The sequence below is a fragment of the Aquila chrysaetos genome, chromosome 7, assembly GCF_900496995.4.
Source record: "Aquila chrysaetos chrysaetos chromosome 7, bAquChr1.4, whole genome shotgun sequence".
NCBI lineage: Eukaryota > Metazoa > Chordata > Aves > Accipitriformes > Accipitridae > Aquila > Aquila chrysaetos.
In genome coordinates, this window is record NC_044010.1 from 30889320 (window position 1) to 30909632 (window position 20313).

Genomic DNA, 20313 nt, shown 5'->3' on the forward strand with positions numbered 1-20313 from the left:
TGTTACTCATGATGGAGCCCTGCTTTCCCAGAGAACACCTGCCTGCTGATGGGAAGCAGTGAATGAGTTCCTTGTTTTGCTTTGCTTACACACACGACTTTTGCTTTGCCTATTAAACTGTCTTTATCTCAACCCATGAAGTTTTCTCACTTTTACCCTTCTGATTTTCTCCCCCATCCCACTGAGGGGGAGTGAGTGAGCGGCTGTGTAGTGCTTGATTGCTGGCTGGGGTTAAACCATGACAAACTAGAATCAAGAAATACAAACAATGGTGCCACATCTAATACTCACTCATGAGACAAACTCATGCAAAGACATACAGTGAATTTAGCCGGCTTGGAGTTTCTAGTCAGAACTGGGATTTTTTCAGTTTGTGTCTCAGATCCAAGGTTATTTCTTTGTGAAGTAAAATGGAGAAAAACTGTCTTCACTACTTTTGAGCTACTCATGGGTTAAAGCAATATATACACTTAACCATAAAGTTTGTAGGAGCCTAAAAGATGCTGATTGGAAATCTCAGGTTTGCTTTGCCTTGTACGGCTCGAGGTGCAGCACAGCCTTGTGTCCAACTGCCAAACAACTCCCCAAACCACACGTGTCTCCATCAGTGAGGAAACGGAGGCCGGCGGACACGGCGGTGTAGTCAGTGAGGCTGCAGGTGCAGCGGGACACGGCCGCTGACCAGACGCGGTTTCTTACCCCTCGCTCGCCTCAGGTAGGTACCAAGATCTTCTCATGGAGACCCCTCACATGACACAATACAGGCTATATTCAACACCACAGCACTGCTGTTTCCACTATCAGAAAATACTTGGCCAGAGGACACCTCATCCATTTGGGTGCCCATTAAGGCAAATATTTACAAAACTCTCATCAGCAGCACCGCGCTCCTTCAACACTAAGGACCAAGGAGACCGCAGACGAGGAAGGCGATCAGCAAGCGCTTTCGCAGCTTTCTGCCCAGACTCCCTTCACGACAAGCACCAACGACCGGGGCGGGTAAAAGAAAGCGAAACAAAAGCAGAAACCGCTATCCGCCAGTGTGGGGAGGGAAGCTGTCCTTCGCTCGCCGGGGGAGCCTCCGGCCACTGGCGAGGCGCAGACCCCGCTCCTGACGAACCGGCGCCCTTCGGCCGCGGCCTGGCGGCCCTGACAGACATCGCCCCACACCGCGGGCTCCCTGCCCCCACCCCCCCCCACCCCCGGCATCGGGCCGGCGGCGGGGGCGGGGCCAGCCGCGCGCCCTGCGCCGCAGCGCCCCTGCCGCCATTTCCTGTCCGGCGCCCGTGCCCGGCAGCTTTCCGTCGGCCTGGCAGGGCTGCTGTGGGGAGCCGGCGCGGAGCGGAGCCCGCAGGGATGCCGCCTGCTGCCAGGTACGGCCGGGAAGGCGGTGGCGTGTGTCCTCTTTCCCTTAGTGGGTGGCCGCCCGTCTGTAGTGTGGGCGTTGGAAGCGTTCCGTTAGAGCGGCCGGAGCGAGGTCTGGGGCAGCCCCTCACCGGCCCAGGGCCCGGGCCGACCGCGGTCGGCGGAGCGTCGCGGGGTGCTCCCCCTTCTCCCTCGGCGAGGGAAGGTGTCCGTGGGCGCCAGGCCTGGATTCCTGAGCTGCGGTCGGCTGCGGGTATTTCCTGGAAAGGTCTCTGGTTTCTGTTAGGGCTTCGCTGGGCGCTTTGCGGAGGTCGCTGTTGGCCGAAATCCGTGTCCCCGCAGCACGTTTTGGCGTAGTACCAGCTGAATCGCACATAGAAACAGCGGGTTATTGGGAATCTTTCTGTGGCAGTGTCACTGAATGCAAAATTGACCGCAGCGGTAGCCTGCGAGGTGCGGTGTAGCTGGTTTTGATGCAAGTAGTCGTGTAGCTCGAGGCTAGAAATTTGTAAGGAAAAACAGGCAACGGTAGAGTCTGACCGAGCCCGTTGTCGCAATTGCGGTTCTGTTGTCCCCCCTGCTGCGCTTGGGCTGCACGGGGTAGCCGAGGAGCGTGTGGGGATGTTTTAATGCTGCATGTCCCACCCTGGTTCCTCCAGGGGCATGTCCGGCTCACCAGCAGCATGCCTGGCAGTGTATGGAAAATGGACTTCTGGTTAGTGCACTTGGATTATTAAGGTTATACGATTTCAGTATCCTTAGAAGCAACTTATCCGAAGTCCCCCAGCAAAGCCAGGAATGGAGAGTGGGCATAACATTGCAACCCACAGCGCGGTTCCCTGGTTCACATGGTTTCAGTAGTAAAGTTGATCCATACGTTGTATTACCTGTGTAGGTTTAGAACATTCCTCTGCTGACTTCTCTGCCTGAAACATCTCCTGTGGTCTCTGCCCCTCTGTCTCTCTCTCAATATTCTGATAAGTAGATTTCTATAAATAAATACACCACCTGCTTGTTTCAAAGAATATAGGGTGTGTTTTCTGCTTTACTGATGTGGAGCTTTTCAGAAGTACCAGCCAGTGACTTTCAAAACTTCAAAGCTTGCTTTTTTTCTGACTGGAAGCAAATACAAAACAACCCAGCCTGAACTCCAGTTAAAAATGAGCTGCCACTGAAGATGACGTGGAAGTGTGAAGCTGAGTTTTGAAAGCGCTGGGGGCTTCAGGCAGCTCTCAGGGGAGTTACTGAGAGCCCGGGCTGATGAGGTGAGTGGGGGCTGGACTCACTAGTATTTCCGTGGCTTCTCTCCAGGGATTGCTGAAGCTCTGAAGAGGAGGAGTAACAAAAGCTAATCAGAGTTCTGACAGAAATGGTTTTTCTCTGGAATTTCCCCTGGAATTTCACTGGCATTGATAGATCTGCAGAGGACATCCAGATGTAGACAACTGTGCAAACTCAGGGATAAACCTGTTTTGTCACATTTTTCTTACATATTCTAAGGTGCTAAACATATAACTTGGCTTTGAATATGCATCATGTAAGATACATGTGTTGTTCAGCATACAGAGCCATACACGAGCCACTTCAGATTCCAAGAGTGGGATAGTTGTTATTCGTGACAGCATGTACAGCAAGGATCAAAGGTACGCAAATACATTGATTGCATAATACTATATATGAAGTGCTTTGAACATGTCTTGTGATTAATTGCAAGGATTAAGATGTAAAGGAAATATTTTCCTAAGTGAATTCAGGATCCTCAAAGTTTTCCCCTTAAGAGAAAACTTTGAACAGCCTGAAAAATCAGATCCTGCAGGTGTAACTGTTTGTTTAAATGTGAAGGTAACATCGTTTGACATTAGGTTTCTGTGTGACTTATGAACAAAGCGGGTACCCTTGTTGAAGTAAAAAGATTTTTTTTTTTCTACTTGTTTAATCTGTAAGCTTGATCTGAATGAGAAAGTCAAATTATTTTACCTTCTGTCACATTCACTAATGGCAAAACTAAATGGACTTGATAGATATGTGTGACTTAATCGCTTTCTAGTTTGTTGATATCAGTGATAAACTTAAAGATTTTGTAACTAGTAAATGTTATTTTCTCATCCATCGTTTTTAATTTTGATTGAAAAGAGGAAGACTGATACTTTATTTCTCCTAAATATTCCTCATGCTTGAATGAGTTAATAAAATGAACCAAACTGAAATGAAAAGAATGTTCACTTTGTCTGTGGAGTTATGATTATCAGTTGCACAGCTACAGGTTCTTAACATTTTTCCAGTGACTTCCTATAGTCATGCTAAAAGTTTGAGCAGAGGAAGATTGACATCTCGGATAAGGGGTTTTTTAATTCACCTGATTTAACATACTGTGTTAAGTTTAACCATAGTATGCTTTGTCATGATTTTAAATTTTGAGCTGTTTGTTTTGCAGAAAAAATAATTTAAGTTGTATTTTAAAACCATTTTAAATTAAAACCCAATTTATTTGTATTAAACTTGAGGAGAAGATTCTTTGGAAATAGTTATACCCTTGCAAGGCCATCTATAGATTCACAGTTGTTCCTTAGTACTTTGCCTGTAATTCAAAACCAGATCCTGCAAATATTAATGCTCTGAGGATAATAAATAGAGTAAAATAATAACGTTGAGGAGATGGAATATTTTAATATATCTTATGTATTAAAAAATTGTAACATAAACTTCATAACTTCCTTATAATTAATAATTTTATAATTTTTTTTCCCAAACCTCCCTCTTGATCTGCTGTCTTTCTGGAAACATTTTTTACAACAGTGATGAGTTCCTGTAATATTTCAAATAAAGCCAAGCCGTGTTTATTTTCTTTGTATTTAATAAGTTGGAGTAAGTGGCATAGAATTTTCAGATGCTATCTTCATGCAAAATTAATACAAATAATCATACGATGTTTTCTGTATTTATTTGAAACGGTAATAGCCCTTTCCACTTGAAAAAAGGAAAGTGCTATTGTCATAAAATTGCCTGTTTAATCTGAGGATCCTTGCCCACCTGCCCTCCCCCCCCCAGCAGTAACTGTTTCAGTACCACTGCCTCCCCCCAAACATTGAAGAGGTTAAAATAACTCTTTGTACATAAAAATTGTTTTGCTTGCAAGTAATTTGCTAAGATGATTTGCTGAATGTGATTGTTTTTAATGTATTTGCAGGTACAGAAGCAAAATGTAACCTACTGATTGTGAAATAAACATTTCTTAATCACTATGGAAACACGGATGGGTGGGCCAGTGCATTTTTGTCAACTTGGTAAGTTACCTGTAGCTTTATATTGTAAGATGAGTAGTACTGCTAATTTTTCACTAACGCTCCTCCTGAGTTACTGAAGTAAAATACCATCATCTTAGTATAGACCTCTCCCTGGAATAATTCACAGAATCAAGAATCTAGTGTATTACATTCTACATACTCCATTCTATACATAAACCAGGATTTTCCTGTAAGAAAGGAATGCTTTGCAACAGCATACTGCATTCTGCCTCTCTAAATGTCCAGTGAACTCTTAGTTGGATGTGTTGTTTTTCATTTCTTATTCTAATTTTTTTCAGGACTCCTTAGTTTCTGGATTAGCAGGCACAACAAACATAGTTTGTTGGCTGAGCTGTAGGTGTAGTGAGAAACTGTTTGGATAGGATAATTTAATTCTGTAAAAAGGATAAGATGGTAAAGAAGATTCCCCATTCAGTTTACAGACCATCTTTATTTCTCCAGTCTTAATTTTCCTAGTTACTTGGTCTAAGATTTTTTTTTTCTTGTCTGTGTCACTTACGTAAGTGCAACAAACAAAATTTTGCAAGTCTGCAACTATCTTCTCTAAACATGTCTATTGAAACAAAGTTCTGAAGCAGTTTGAACTCTAGATGAATGGAATTTGATTTTGTTAGGGGAGAGGAATTTAAAAATCACAAATATGGACAGAATAGAAAAACATTTATGTCAACAGGAAATATATCAGCAAGACAGCTGACAGATGTGAGGTGGCTGGCATAAGAGAGAATGGCAAAAGACTGTTTGCATCTCCTAATCCGAAGGTCTGGCTCCAAGGAAGTGTGGTGTTACTAGAGCGTGCACTGACACTATCTGTTTCTATAATGGGGATAGCCTTAATGTGCTAAAGGCTGTGTGCCTTTCAGAGAAGGGAGAATTCCTGCCACAAATTATTACAAATCTGAGCTTGTGTTCAGGTAAAGAATAATAACTTCTAAAGTATTGCTTTGTTATACCCACTGGATGTTTTTTCCAGATAGGTGATCTGTTACTACATGGCAAGAAATCAGTTGTTGTACTTTTAACTGCACTTCTCTAAGAGGATGTTTATTATTCAGTAATAACGTAGAAGAACAAGTGCAAAAGGAGGACATACGAGAGAGGATGTCTGTGGTTTGAATGGCAAAATGAAGCTTGAGAGAGATGAGTTTTCTGTCTTGTGAAAATATAAATTTGCTGCATGTGCAGCTCGAGTGAGCTGCTTAATCTCTTTGCATCTAATTTTAGAAGGGATGCTGGGAGCATAGTTGTTTGTGATACAGATGTCCAAAGAGCCAGATTTATAAGAGATGCTTGGTTAAGTATCTGTCCCAAATGATTTCAACAACCTTAGGTGCCCAAGTGCATTTGTGTGTGCTTCTGTGTGTGCCCACTGCTGATTAAAGGGCAATTTTTAAAGCACTTCTCTGCAGCCATAGATTCTGTGCAGTTATCTCGTTAATTGAGTAGGAATTTTTTCCTTTCCTCTTCCAGTACTCTGCAAAAGTAGACAAGGATCATAAAATAACTGCATTAATCCATTAGGAAATTCTCCCAGTGTGTCTGGGATGGGACAGTTCCCACTGACCCACCACTATTCTGAATCCCCTCTACTTTACCAGGAACATGTTTTCTGGTACTGTGTTTCACATAGTTGGGGGTTGGACCAGATGATCTCTGGAGGTCCCTTCCAATGTCAACCATTCTGTGATAGTACTGTCCTATCAATTATTTGTAGATCTCCATAAAGATTGTTTTAATTTTTTATGAGGCATGTCCCAGATTTCTTTTCTCTTTTCACAGTCATTCTTACTGTGGCACATCTTGTTGACACATCAGGTAGTTCTGTTATAATTTGTTATAGTGTGGCACCTGAGAACCTCAGTTGTGGACCAGAGTGCTACTGCATTAGTTGCTGTACAAATGTAAAGTCAGAGACATTCCTCATGTTATAGAACTTACCATTCTAAGTGAGATGAGAATAAAAAAACATGTTAAGGCAGTATTAATCAGCACAGTTCAACAGAGGTAGCAGGCCAGTGGTGTTTTGGGTATCGTCATATTTTTGGGTAGACGGTTTAGGTGTCAAGACAATTATTTTTATATTTGTTGCACTCAGGAAGTGGAAGGGAGCTAAAGGATCTTGAGAAAAAAATTAGAAGGGTCAGAAGAATAATTTCAAGAATGTCTTGAAGCACCATGCTGGAAAGATGCGCATGATGCAACACTGACTTGGTCAAGGAAAAGAATTCTGAATAGAGTGAGAATCTGGATGAACAGTCACTTACGGAGGTTATACAAGAAGATGTGGGGACCTCTAGAATGTCAGAATCTGCAAGAAGGCTGGGTTCAAGAGAGAACTTGGATGTTCAGCCTGACTGACAGGGTGTGACAAATATAAACTTCCTGTCTTCATTTTAAAGGCATTTTGTAAACTATCCTCCTACTGACTCCCATACTCAGTTGGCCAAAGAAGTTATTAGTTTAATTTCAAACATGCATGCTTTTTCTCATGCTTTAGACGAACTCCATGGAAATATCTGCAAAGTGACTTCATTATTTTCCCTAAAACTTTTCTCCATAAACTCTCTTTTGTCTTGACACCTAAACCCTCTACCCAAAAATATGACAATACCCAAAACACTGCTGGCCTGCTACCTCTGTTGAACTGACAGGCCGAATGTGGCCTTAACCAAACCTTGTGACAGGAGAAGCGTTGCAGAATCTGTTGGTGGTTTTTTTTCTTTTCTTTTGCAGGCAGAGAATAGAACATTGCAGAGTTAAACTCCCACAGGGAAATGTTACAGAAACAGGACACAAAATAGAGAGCGAGTTACAAAATAGAGCCTGAACTAGGGAGTTACAGGAGTTAGCTGGCTGAAGACAGTGAGTAATATACCAAAGTTGTTAAACTACAGTCTCAAGGACTCCCCGCATAGCAAAGAAGGACATCTGTGAAGCTGATTCAATAATGTTCTTCAAGCAGTAGTAGTATCTTTTCCCAGACCGGTTTTAAGATTCTTGTCATGACTTAAAGAGGTATTTAATAGACAGTGAGCTACCTGAAATATAGTCAGAATCCTCTAAGACAATATTTGGTAGGAATATCTTAAGTACATTTATTCACACTGAGTCTTGACCCTCATCTGGCAGGGATCAGCATAACCCTGAACCACAGTGTAGTTATTGAAGAGCTAGCTCCTAGAAGCTGTGAATTAATGACAGAGGTTGGAAGGGGACATCCCATACTCTGAGGAAGGAGGGAAGGGTAGAGGAAAGTAGTAGGAAGATGATGTGAAAGAAACAGTTCCACTGAGGGAATACTGAGTATCATCTCTATTGTTGCAAATCAATATTGCCAATAGTAAGCTAATAATCAGATATTGTAGACGTACAAATATATTAATACATAGTTTCATTTTCCAGTGTACATCAGCATTCTGTCTACAGCTTGTTGCAGCTTGCCTGGTAAGAGTTTTTATTGTTTTTCAAATGCTTTTCCTAACACAGTTGAAAAAACTTGCCATGTTCTCACCAAGCATCATTTTAAAACTTCATGCTTTTTGAAGAAAGAACTTAATAGAAATATAATACAGGAGGACAGTCCTTTGCATTGTTGTTTCTATTGTGCTGAACTCTGTTTTATGGTTGCTTTATTTGGGGACAAATATTGGGCTGCTCTAATTGGGTTTATTTATTAGAATTGCTGCAATCTCACATTTGTTTGCCATTCATACTGGTGGGTTGTTTGTTTTTGTTTGGTTTTTGTTTGTGTTTTTTTTCCCTTTCTAGAAAGGTTTCTGGGAGGGCCACCTCACAACCTACAAATGCAATCTTGCAATTTTCAGCACATTTTGTCCTGGCAGGCAAAAAGTGATCCAACTGTGCCAACATACTATCGTGTGCTGTACACTGACCGCAGGCAAGTCTTATTTTATAAGACACAAGTTTTACTTTTAATGTTTATTGACTCAAAATACTAAGGCTGGCGTTTTCTTGTTTGTCTGTTTTTCTACTCAGAAATGCTTTCCCCCTCTCCCCTGCCATGCTTTCTTGTATCAGAGAATCCAGACAGATTATTTTGATCTTTTTTTAACTTGTTTTGATTTACAGGAACTGGAAGACTGCTAAACAATGTTCAGATATTACACAGCTCTCCTGTAATCTGACAGACGATTTTAAAGATATTTTCGGTTACTATTCTGTATTGGTTCAGAGCTTCACAGGAACTGAAGTGTTAAATTCTTCTGTACTTCATTTTATGCCACTTAGTGACAGTAAGTTCTCTGTCTGCATTTGCTCATTTTAGTAGTTTTTATTCGTAGCTGATGTATAAATGCTATTCTGCTAGCTTTACAGTAAGACACTGCAAACTAACTTGGTCAGTAGCTTATTCCTTTATCTAAGAGAACATGAATTTGTATATGATGTATCACGTCAGTTACAAGACACAGAATACGTAGATAGCTTTCTAAAATTAGTGGCTACAGTAGTTCTGATAAATGGACGAGGGTCTGGTTTTGAAGTAAAATATATACATAGAGGAAATAGCATTGTGTCAAGCATTGACAAGCACAAAGCAAAAATCTCTAAGTGCATAAGGTAGATAACTTTAAAAAAAAAAAACACCACTGGTTTTGTGTCTTCAGGTAGTCAATGCTAAGAGTTAAAGAAATACCATGTCTGCAGTAGGTGTAGGGGAAGAGATTTACTTGTTTGTTCATCAGCCTGCTCTTTTCCCTTTCCTTGCTGAAAGAAGATGCTTATTAGCATCTTCTAAGGCTAGAGGTGGCTTCCCCCTTAGTTGTACTTAGTATTCAGTTTTGAAGTAACAGAGATTGAGGAACAATTGGAGGACTACGGAGGAGAAGTAGGTCATGTTACCTCTGAATTCAGCACAGAGGTAGCCACTGCTGTGTGCACTTATAGCCTCAGAAATGATGAAAAATTGGAGGGGATGGGGGGCATAACTGCAAGGATAACTGAAGGATTTGTTAGCATCCCTTTGAGGTGGAGGCCTTCAGTCTTTCAGCCGTTAGTTTAATAAAGAGAAGGATCGGAAGGTATGTTGACCACTAGTTAATATGATGGCAGGCTTCTTCAGTCTTGTAAACAAAACATAACAGCATGCCCTGACTGGAAGCTGAAGCTAGATAAATTTTAGCTAGGAGCAAGAGGCATATTTTGAATTGACCACTGGAACAAACTGTCAGGTGCTCTGATTGATTGTCCATCGCTGGCAACTTGTAAATTTAAATTGGATGTTTTGCTATTAGTTCTCTAGTTCAAACCAAAGCAATTGAGTGAAGTCATGTTTTCCAGGGCACAAGACTTAGATGAACCCTGTAGTCTTTTCTTGTTTTACAGTGCCTGAATAGGAAGGAATCAATATTCTGAGATATTTCTGTACTGGGTGAGGTTGATATGTACCTTCAAATACCTATGGTGGAATCTCACTCCTGTTGACAGATGGATTTGAGCAAAGACAGAAAGGCTTCAGAACAAAGAGCCAGGAGAACAACCACATTTGACTGTAACCAGATTTAAGCTAATGTTTGTAACTTAAAACAAAAGATGAGAAAGGAGTAAGTGTGCAACCATTTGACTAGGACATGCTTTTTGAGGTGTTGGAGCGTGTCCAGAGAAGGGCAGTCAAGCTGGTGAGGGGCCTGGAGCACAAGTCTTATGAGGAGCGGCTGAGGGAACTGGGGTTGTTTAGTCTGGAGAAAAGGAGGCTGAGGGGAGACCTTATCGCTCTCTACAGCTACCTAAAAGGAGGTTGTAGTGAGGTGGGTGCTGGTCTCTTCTGTCAGGTGGCTGGTGATAGGATGAGAGGAAATGGCCTCAAGTTGTAGCAGGGGAGGTTTAGATTGGATATTAGGAAAAATTTCTTTACTGAAAGGGTTGTCAAGCATTGGAACAGGCTGCCCAGGGAAGTGGTTGAGTCACTATCCCTGGAGGTATTAAAAAAACGTGTAGACAAGGCACTTCAGGACATGGTTTAGTGGGCATGGTTGACGGTTGGACTCTGTGATCTTAAAGGTCTTTTCCAACCTGAATGATTCTATGATTCTATGCTTTCCTGTTTGAGAGTAGATGAAAGCTCACATTTGTTCTAAGCATTAAACTTTTTCTTTTGCTTTCTACCCTCTTTCAGGAATAGAAGTAGTTAGCAAATGTATATTGCTCTTTTGGATTTTGCAGAGGTTGGCAAACCAGTCTCCACCTTGATCATAAAGTACATGCTTCTGGAAGAGACAAAAGTGAAATGCAAACTCTAAATTTTCATGGGTTTTTTTTTTCCCCCACAATGCACTATGCAGAAATGGAGGATTATGAAGATAGTTTGGTCTCACACCATTTTCCAACATTCCTACTTCTTTCTTGTGTTGGAGGAAAGAATATCTTGGGCTTGATTCACTACAGAAGTTCCTCTGATCTTGATGGATATGTGGTTTTGGAGAGAGGAGACAATTAGTGTGCATGGCTCTTCAAACACATACATGTTCTGAGGACCTGAACTGGAGAGATTACTTTGAACTCAATGGAAGTCTCACAGAAGTGTAACAGTGTTTTGCTAGGTCCTCTGTCCTACTGTCACTAGAGTTTCTAGTCTTTGGAGCTCAGCTGTCAAGTCCAAACTTGACAGTCTATGGCTTTCCTTGCAACCAGTATGAATATATGCAGGGCTACACACCACTGAATTTCTTCCAGAGAGTGACTAGAAGATGAAGATGAGCAAGAAAGTAATCAGCTTTTCCTATACATTAACCTCAGCTTTCCTCTCAAATAGATAAAAAGCTCACATCTCCGTGGCGCTGAAGCAAAGCCTTTGTCACCTTCCTACTTCTTCACTCCCCTCCACTGGTTTCTGTTTTTGAAATCTAGTCATGGGGGAAAAGATCATTTGACCATGGAACTTAAATATTGCAAGGCCTTGTGGATTTACAACAGTGACATACTCTGGAATCTGATTAGTCAGCTATATATCCATCACTGAAATAGAATTGGTACTGAATACGTAGTATATATTTTTTCCATCATTTTTTTTCTCTTTCTTTTTTTTTTCAATAGCGTTCCTGGGACCACCAGAAGTTAATATCAGTTCCTGTCTAAACTGCATAAGTGTTACCATAAAGCTGCCAACCTCTCATGCCAGAAAAAATGAAAAGCTACAGTCTTTAATTGATATATATAAAGAGCTTGATTATGGTATAACACTGAAAACACTTGATGGAGAGCATAAGGTAAAGAACTTTTTGTTTTGTTTGTGCTTTAGGGGAGAAATACAGAAAGCATAAAATGGCTCTCATGGTTAGCAGATTCACAGAAGCAAATATGTGAATAGAACATACTTAGAAGAAAACAAAAAGAATGGCCAACATAATCTTAGCTTCCTTTTACTGCAGAGTAGCAGGTGTAGAAGAGGAGTACTAGTTGTCCTGTATCTTTGTTTGAAATAAAGCACAGGGCACTGGCTTAGGTGACTATTGTCTGGGAAGACAAGGGAAAGACAGTTTAGCCGAAACTACTAGCAGGTGTATGCACAGCTGATAGGAAAATATGTTGAGAAAGCAGTTCAGTAGTTTTCTGTCAAACTGGAAAAATGTATCCAGTTAGTTTCTGAAACAACCTATTCTGGGTCAGGTACTATTTAATTTTTTATTTTTTTAATATGCTGAAATAGAGGTAAATAGGCATGATTAGAACTTAAAATGATCATCACAAAATGAAGAATAATCTTAAAATAATAGGAGGTAATTCAATAAGGACCAATGCAAGCCATAACACCTAAGAATAATTGTCTGTGTAGTAAGTAGAGTGGTAACAGCTATACGGGCAGCAGTTTTGCCAGAAGGGATGAGAGCATTCTGTAATATTACAAGCTAAACATGACTCTCATGTTGCTGAGAGATAAAAAAATAATCGTATTTTTACATACTCAGTACTTGTAAAGCCCACCTACCCTGCACCAGTATGGGGTTCAGAAAAGGCAAAGACCGGTTGAACAGGATCCAAAAAGGAACAGTGAGGACTGTGGGGGATCCTGACACGTGACCTGTGAGGAAATGCTGGAATAATAGGGGACTGCTTACTGTAACCAAGCAGAGAACAGTTAGAGGCCAGAGTCTCTGAGTATGTAAACATTTACTACAGAAAAGGAGGAAATAAACCATTCACTGTGACCAAAAACAGTGAAGTGAAATTGGCAATTGTGCAGACTTTAGGTTAAACACCGAGAAAGACGTTAATACCTGGGCTCGCAAAGCACTGGAATAAGTTGCCTAACTATACCATGGACTGCCTGTACTGGAAGTTTTGAACAGCAGGTCAGACAGGTACCTGTTGGGAATTTAATCTTTTTAACTCATTCTGCCATGAGTCACAGAAGAATCACAACTTGCCTGCCATGGATATTTTTCCCCTGATTTCTGAATCAGAATATCACTTGCAGTTTCAAATCTGTAGAATCTATGTGAGGCTACTTCAAGGGGACATATAGTGACCAACAGTTGGAGACAGAAGGCAGATTATCTTTGATAATACAATAATTCACAAACAGGCTTAAGGTAGGCATCTTCACATCCGCTAGAACTAGGGATGAAGTAGTTGTCTAGGTAAACCCCTGAGTTACTGTGTCAGTTTTTGTGGTTTCACGTGCTACTGCATTTCTCTGAAATAGCCTCAGTGGCTGGGGATCTCTTTTTAGGCAAATACCTAACTTTAAAACATTGTCTTTCATGGCAGAGGCCACGTGAGAAAACCACTGAAGAAATTTTTACTACGGTCATTGAAGAATTGTATCCAAATAGAAATTACTGTGTGTCTGTTATGGTCACTGCATCTCTAAACAAACATTCCATCCCATCAGCCTGGAAATGTGTAACTGCAGACTCTGTAGCTCAACAAGGTAACTGCTGTGGTGCAGGAATGGATTGTCTGGCTTGATTATGTGCAAGTGTTTTCTTTTTAGGTAGGAAGAATAACAAGTCAGTTAATCCTAAAAATAATAAGAGAGAAAGTACCTTCTGAGCGATAAACTTTGTGGGAATTCATAAGTGAAATATAAAACCCCATCCACTTTGGGGCTACAAATCTATTCTTAATCCTGTGAGCCATACAAAGCTCCTCTAACTGCATAAATAGTTATCAAAGGTAATTTTTTTTTAATTCCTGAATCTAATTTGAGATTTGGTCTTGTTTTGACTTTGGACCAGATGACCTCCAGAGGTCCCTTCTAACCAAAATTATTCTGTGATTCTAAATAGCTGTTCTGAATGTGAAATATGAAATGTGGTCAATGGAAACTTCATTCATGTATGTTTATTTGTTTGGTCTTTTCATTTGCAGATTATCATACAGTTGGAATTGCAGGTGCTATATGTTTTTCACTGATGGTAGCTGGTGCCCTGAAGTGTATGCATGCAGGAGGTTATATTCTTCAAAAAAAATCACTTCCACGTACCTTGGTATGTAATAATTCTCATATTTAACCTTCCTGGTTGGGAGGAGGAAGTTTACCATCTCAAATTTCTAATCCTGTGCATCAGGTACAAGTTATATAAGTACATATAATGCTTTAATTTGCAGTTTACTTATGTTAAAGATAGTCTATAGGCTGCTAAATCATGTCTGTTCTGTGGAACAAATATTCAGTCTTTTTCAAAACCACTTCTTGCTACTTCTGTGACAAGTTACTAACAGAGATAGAGATGTGATCATCCCACCCTACTCAGCGCTTGTCAGGCCGCACCTGGAGTATCATGTCCAGTTCTGGTCCCCACAGCGCAAGAAAGATGTGGACAGACTGGAGAGGGTCCAGAGAAGGGGCACGAAGATGAGCAAAGGGCTGGAGAACCTGCACTGTGAGGAAAGACTGAAGGAGTTAGGTCTTCTCTCCCTGAAGAAGAGAAGGCTCAGGGGGTACCTCATTACAGTATTCCAGTACTAAAAGAGCAGGTACAAACAGGTAGAGGCCCTCAAGACAAGGGGCAATGGGTACAAGTTGCACTATGAGAGGTTTAATCTCGATGTAAGAAAGAAATTTTTTACAGTGAGAACAATCAGTCACTGGAACAACCTCCCCAAGGATGTGGTAGAGTCCCCATCACTGGAGGTTTTCAATATATGGTGGGACAGGGTGCTAGATAATCTCATCTAGGCTCTCTCTCTATGAAAGGTTGGACCAGATGGTCTTCAGAGGTCCCTTCCAGCCTGGGCTATTCTGTGATTCTATGAAGTTAGAGGGGGCAAGCAGCAGTGAAGGGGAGATCACCCCCCCCCAAAGTGACTTTAAATGTACTCTTTATGGTACACAGAAGCAGGCTAGGTACACAGAGCACCCAGCGTAGGACAATTAACCCCTTGCCCTTTGAAAATTACCTTATATGTAAATCCTTCTGGCAGCAAGCAAATTTCTTCTACTATCTGAGCCAGGGCAATAACTCCAAAACAAAAAAACCTACTCCAGTTCTTAGGTGAAGTGAATAGGGAGAAGACCTGTTCTCCACCAGGAAGGATGCTCTGAAAGCTTTCAGGAGCAATGCGTATCCATTGCTCCTTAGAAAACCATTTTCTGGCACATTTTGCCTCCATTATTTCACCCTGCAGCATTATACTCCTCTCTTAAGAACAAAATCAATTACCCCTGTAATATTTTTCCATTTATTACACCAAAAGTCAGAGTGTTCCCTGAAGATTTGAGGATAGTTTAGCCAGTTCCCTGGTTGCTGGAGTTTAAAGGCATTTTGCAAGAGTCTACAACTGAAAGCAAATATTTTAAACTTCCCTTCAAGGTCTTTTCTTTATCACGTTTCCATAGGAACGCAAGCTGAAAAGACAGAAGGTAGCATTAAGACCCAGTTGGGTGTGGGCATATGTCGTGGTTTAACCCCAGCCAGCAACCAAGCACCACACAGCTGCTTGCTCACTCCCCCCACATTGGGATGGGGGAGAGAATCGGAAGGGTAACAGTGAGAAGACTTGTGGGTTGAGATAAAGACAGTTTAATTGGTAAAGCAACAGCCACGTGTGCAAGCAAAGCAAAACAAGGAATTCATTCATTACTTCCCATCTGTTGCAGAAACACTAGGCCAACAGCAATATGTTTCTAAAGTCAATTTTGTTTAATGATATCAGAATGCAATGGTCAAATTGAACAGGAATGCTATGTAGTATTGAGATGTAACAGCCAGATTGAACAGGGATATTAGGTTGTAAACACTGTGACAACCACAAGTTATCTACAGGTTCAGGATGTCAGTTGGGAACTATCGCTACGTGAACTGTAACTACATCTAAGCTTAAAATGACTCAGAATGCACATATCACTCACCAATGGGGTGAGGAACTCAACCCCAGGGAGTTTCCTTAGATGACGTCCCAATCTAAGGGGAGAGTCTCCGACTGCAGACCTGCTGCTCCGAGGAAGACTGGCTCCAAGGGGTCTTCCGGTGGGCTCCATTTATACCCTAGGTTGGATCGGGGCTTGTGGTCATCTATGGTCAGGTGTCTAGAGACTTCTCTTAACTGAGGTGTTGCTTTGGATGAGGTTTTTCTGGCAGGCTCAGGTAGCTGGGGTATGTGACTTGGGGGCACTCTGTGTATGTGACTCCCATGTGGGCTGGGCAGCTAGAACCGCAGCTTCTAGTTTAACTCTTTCCTTTCAGCAGTCAGGAAGTTTTGGTCTTTATTGGGGCAGGTATACCTGCCACCTCATCAGCAGGCAGGTGTTCAGCCATCTCCAGGAAAGCAGGGCTCCATCACATATAACAGTTACTTGGAGAAGACAAATGCCATCACTCCAAACGTCCTCCCCTTCCTCCTTCTTCCCCTTGTTTTATATGCCAAGTATGATGTCATATGGCATGGAATATCCCTTTGGTCAGTTGGGGTCAGCTGTTGCAGCTGTGTCCCTTCCCAACTTTTTGAGCACCCCCAGCGCTCCGTGGTGGGGTGGAGTGAGAAGCAGAAAAGGCCTTGACTCTAAGTGCTGCTTAGCAATAACTAAAACATCCCTGAATTATTAACAGTTTCCAGCACAAATCCAAAATGTAGCCCTGTACTAGCTACTCTGAAGAAAATTAACTCTATCCCAGCCAAAACCAGCACAGCATATTGTTCCTGTAGTGATGCATAAAAATGGTCTAGATTTGGGAGTTTTGGTCTCACTATCCCCAAAAGATGGGCCAGTTATTTAGGCACATCTGGAGAAGAAAAGATTCACTGTTCGTGCTCTTAAGACTTCTTTTTTTCTAAAGCTATGCTTCATGGTTATTGTCCACAAAAGAAGTCAAGGACAGCATGTAAGAAGTGCTAAAAGTAAAAGCTCAGCAGCTTGGTAAGAGCAGGATCTGGGTGGTTGTTGGAAATGATCTCACACACAGCAAATAAGAACTTGCTCTCAGTTCACATCAACAGGGTGACAAAGGGCAGATCATCAAAGACCTTCGTAGAGATGCAACACTGCTTTGAGGAAGCAGTGTTTAAAGCATGTTGTTTTTCAGGAAACCTGAGTCTGCTTTGTAACATCAACAGTTACAGCTTCTCAGTCAAAAGTAAAAATCCTCTTTACTGAAATAAGATACACCTTGCAGGTCCCCAACCTTCCAGTTTCACAGGTATCTCATGCCATAGATGTGCAGATATGTCCCTGCCAGAAAAGTATCTTAGTTATTAGTTCCAGAACTGTTTCTAGCAAGTTCAGGATCACTTCTCTGGGTAGCCTGATGTCTGTCTTCCTTCTCCAGTCTCAGGAATGATTTATTACTGTACTCAGATATAAACAGGCATTAGTGAAAAGGATGCCTGGTAGTAGAACACTTAGTAGGAAAAAAAAGGATATTTATATGTACGTTATCGCTGCCAGAATCTAGAGCTGGTATAGTATCTTAGAAACTAAATCTTGGACCAGGCTGTCATGATCTACCTGAATATTGGAGTTGGATGAAAACAAAAAAAAGCAAAGGAAAAGAAAAGAAACAACGTAGTCCTGAAAGAAAACTTATTTGGTGTTGGGGTAGGGGGGAGGATGGGCAGGTACACAAGGCAAACAGTATCTGCGTCACCTTCTAAATGCTAAGGTATTTTCAGTAGTCACATACAGTGATTGGCAAAAAAGTCCATGATTAAGGAAGAGTGTTTAAGGAAGAAAGAAGGGTAATGGTAATACATCACTCAAATTGTTCCACTATTTTGAATAAAATAATGTTTCTTTGACTTTTTCTGTGATCAAGTGTCACGTTTTAGTGTTTGAGGAAGCCAGTCCTGAGTCAGCTAATTTTTTATTTTAATAGAAGAGATTGAACTGCCACTAAATTTCAAGCAAAAATAACAAGATTTCTGGGACTTGTTCTATACATCTCTGCTTGCTTGCCTTTTTTTTTTTTTTTTTTTTTTAATAGTCTCCGACTTCTTTTACACTTAGTTCTATGGAGTTTTTCAGCATAAGTATTTTCCATTTTCTACAAACATATCCAGAGTAGATTGGTATCAACTTTCTCTAAGACTTTTTTCCTCATGTTTCTGTCCTTTGCTATGTCATTACCTTCATATCCCTAAGACTGTTGAACACGACTGCCAAATAGTGTCTAAGGTTAATTTTTTTATTGTCAACATTTTCCCCCAATGCTTTGAATATTCAATAATCCTCAGAAGTGCAGAGTAAAACTGAGAAATGGGACTTAGGTTGTTCTATAGTTCGTTGCTTCAAATGGTACATTTCTAAAGGACATTAAAATTGATCATCCATGTAAGGTTTCTCTTTTGCACAGTAACTAGAAGAGGTAATAGAGAGTTGCAAGACTCACTTCAGGTTTAAGATATATGTCTAAAATGAGCTTTTATTCTTAGAAAGATGTCTTAAAAATTAGAATTGAAACATTTCATACCTGATACTGCTTGGCACTAGTGTCATTTCTTTGAGGCTGTCTAATGCAATGTGCCTTGATTTGTAGTGAAGGCTGTCCTATTTACAGGAACGGAGGAGGGAACAATCCTAGATGCCCTGAACTCTGCAGAAGAAGCAAAAAATGTGGCACATAAAGGATCATTTGTTTGACAACCTCATGACTGGGGGTATTTTTTCATATTTTTCTGTGCATGTGTGCAAATTTGGCTGAATTTTTCACTTTGCTCTCTTAGGTATTCATTAGGACATTAGCCTATTCACCTTGGACATTTGAATCTGAAGAAATAGCCTCTGTAGAGATCATTTACAAAGAGGTTAAAAAAAAGGCAAATGAATCCATTGGTGGCATCAGTGATGAAGATGACAGTGATGACAGTGACAGCGATGCCATAAGTAATCATGACTATACAAGGCGTGGTATCATAAGTAGAGTACCTCATTCCTCTGACACAACAAATGTATTTGTGCAGTACTCTACAAATAGTACATGTGACAACAGCAGCAGCCAGGCAAGTGAAAATCTAGATGCTGACCCAGAAGATTTTGAAGAGCATGAGATGGACATTGAAGAAGACAACACAAATAGTGAGTTACTTAATCCTTTCTCTGAGGTAAATTGCAACTATTCTTCTAGACAAAGGAACAGTGCTTGCTTTACCATTAACTTGAAAACTGTGCTGTTGGGAACCTCTGAAGAGAATGTGGATAGTTCTGCAGCTCTTCTTTCATCCCAAGAAGGTCCAGTTGACTGGCAGTGTACTTGTGATTTTGAAGCAAAACTGGATAACACAGAAAGTGTGCAGAAACCACACTGTCCTAGCAGCTCTCGTGAATGGCAAAATTCCTCCCGTTCTTCTGATGAAAGTGACTCATCAGATTCAGATATGGACCAAAAAACTGAATACATAAGAAGATGAATAAGTGAGAACCACTATTATTTTATAACATATGAATCGATGTTGTCCAACTTTTATTTCTGGACTCAACATACAGATCTTGTCTTTTTCTTTTCTTAACATTCTGTGAGTATATGCCTGAACACTGAAAATATACAACAGTCATTTTTAACAAATATTTCTCTGATCTCTCCAGGTTGTTCCAGGTATGATTCAGATTGGATTATCCACAGAGAAACAAAAATGACTGTTCAGATGCAGCAGAAAGAGTAGTTATTTCATTTTGCAGTTTGACAGTGAATTATACCTTTTAGCTGTTATAAAGTAAATATTTTCTCTAACTCAAGTGAGAAGTTAGTTTGCCTTACAAGGAGTTGTAAGTGGCAGGTCGCTCAACCAGACTACTTTTTTCATTTTCCTTTTTTATTCTTTAGCTCTGTTGATGGATTACTCTGAAACCTGTTTTGCTGGATGGATTGCTATATTCAAGTCAGTGAACTGATTTCTACATTTGTGCAGGGAAAGCTGATCAATTGAAATAATGGAGGCAGAGATAAGAATACTCACAAAAGAGTTTTTACTGTGAATCAAGGCATTAAATACACATCTTTATAATTTTTAATATAATTTTGTGCCATTATTGAATACTACACTTATTTTTTAAAATATGACATTTAAAAGTTACTGCAGTGTACAATTATACTTTAACATTTGTGCTTCATAAAAAGAAATTTTTTTCATATCCCTGTCTGAATTTTTACTGTGGCTCCTGTATGCCTTTGAAAAGCTACATGAGTTAGCCTGCTACGACTTTACTCCCTGTGGGAATGCCTTTAGGTATCACAGCTGAAAAAACCAACTT

At 40.8% G+C, this 20313-nt stretch overlaps 1 protein-coding gene across 3 annotated transcripts; it reads left to right on the forward strand.

Annotated features, from left to right (window-relative positions):
* The first annotated feature begins 1246 nt into the window (after nt 1-1246).
* On the forward strand, nt 1247-20193 carry IFNAR2 (interferon alpha and beta receptor subunit 2). 3 transcript variants are annotated; one of them, XM_030019840.2, is made up of 10 exons: nt 1247-1373; nt 2677-3008; nt 4553-4649; nt 8073-8114; nt 8439-8568; nt 8760-8923; nt 11721-11893; nt 13395-13557; nt 13998-14116; nt 18789-20193. In XM_030019840.2, the coding sequence occupies exons 3-10, from the start codon at nt 4607-4609 to the stop codon at nt 19470-19472; spliced, it is 1518 nt and encodes a 505-aa protein (XP_029875700.1). In that variant the 5' UTR covers nt 1247-1373; nt 2677-3008; nt 4553-4606; the 3' UTR covers nt 19473-20193. The 3 variants fall into 3 exon arrangements, with proteins under 3 accessions (XP_029875700.1, XP_040980718.1, XP_040980717.1); XM_041124784.1 differs by lacking the exons at nt 1247-1373; nt 2677-3008 and adding an exon at nt 7404-7474 and having other exon boundaries at nt 4597-4649; XM_041124783.1 differs by lacking the exons at nt 1247-1373; nt 2677-3008; nt 4553-4649 and adding exons at nt 5382-5431; nt 7404-7474.
* The last annotated feature ends 120 nt before the right edge of the window (nt 20194-20313 follow it).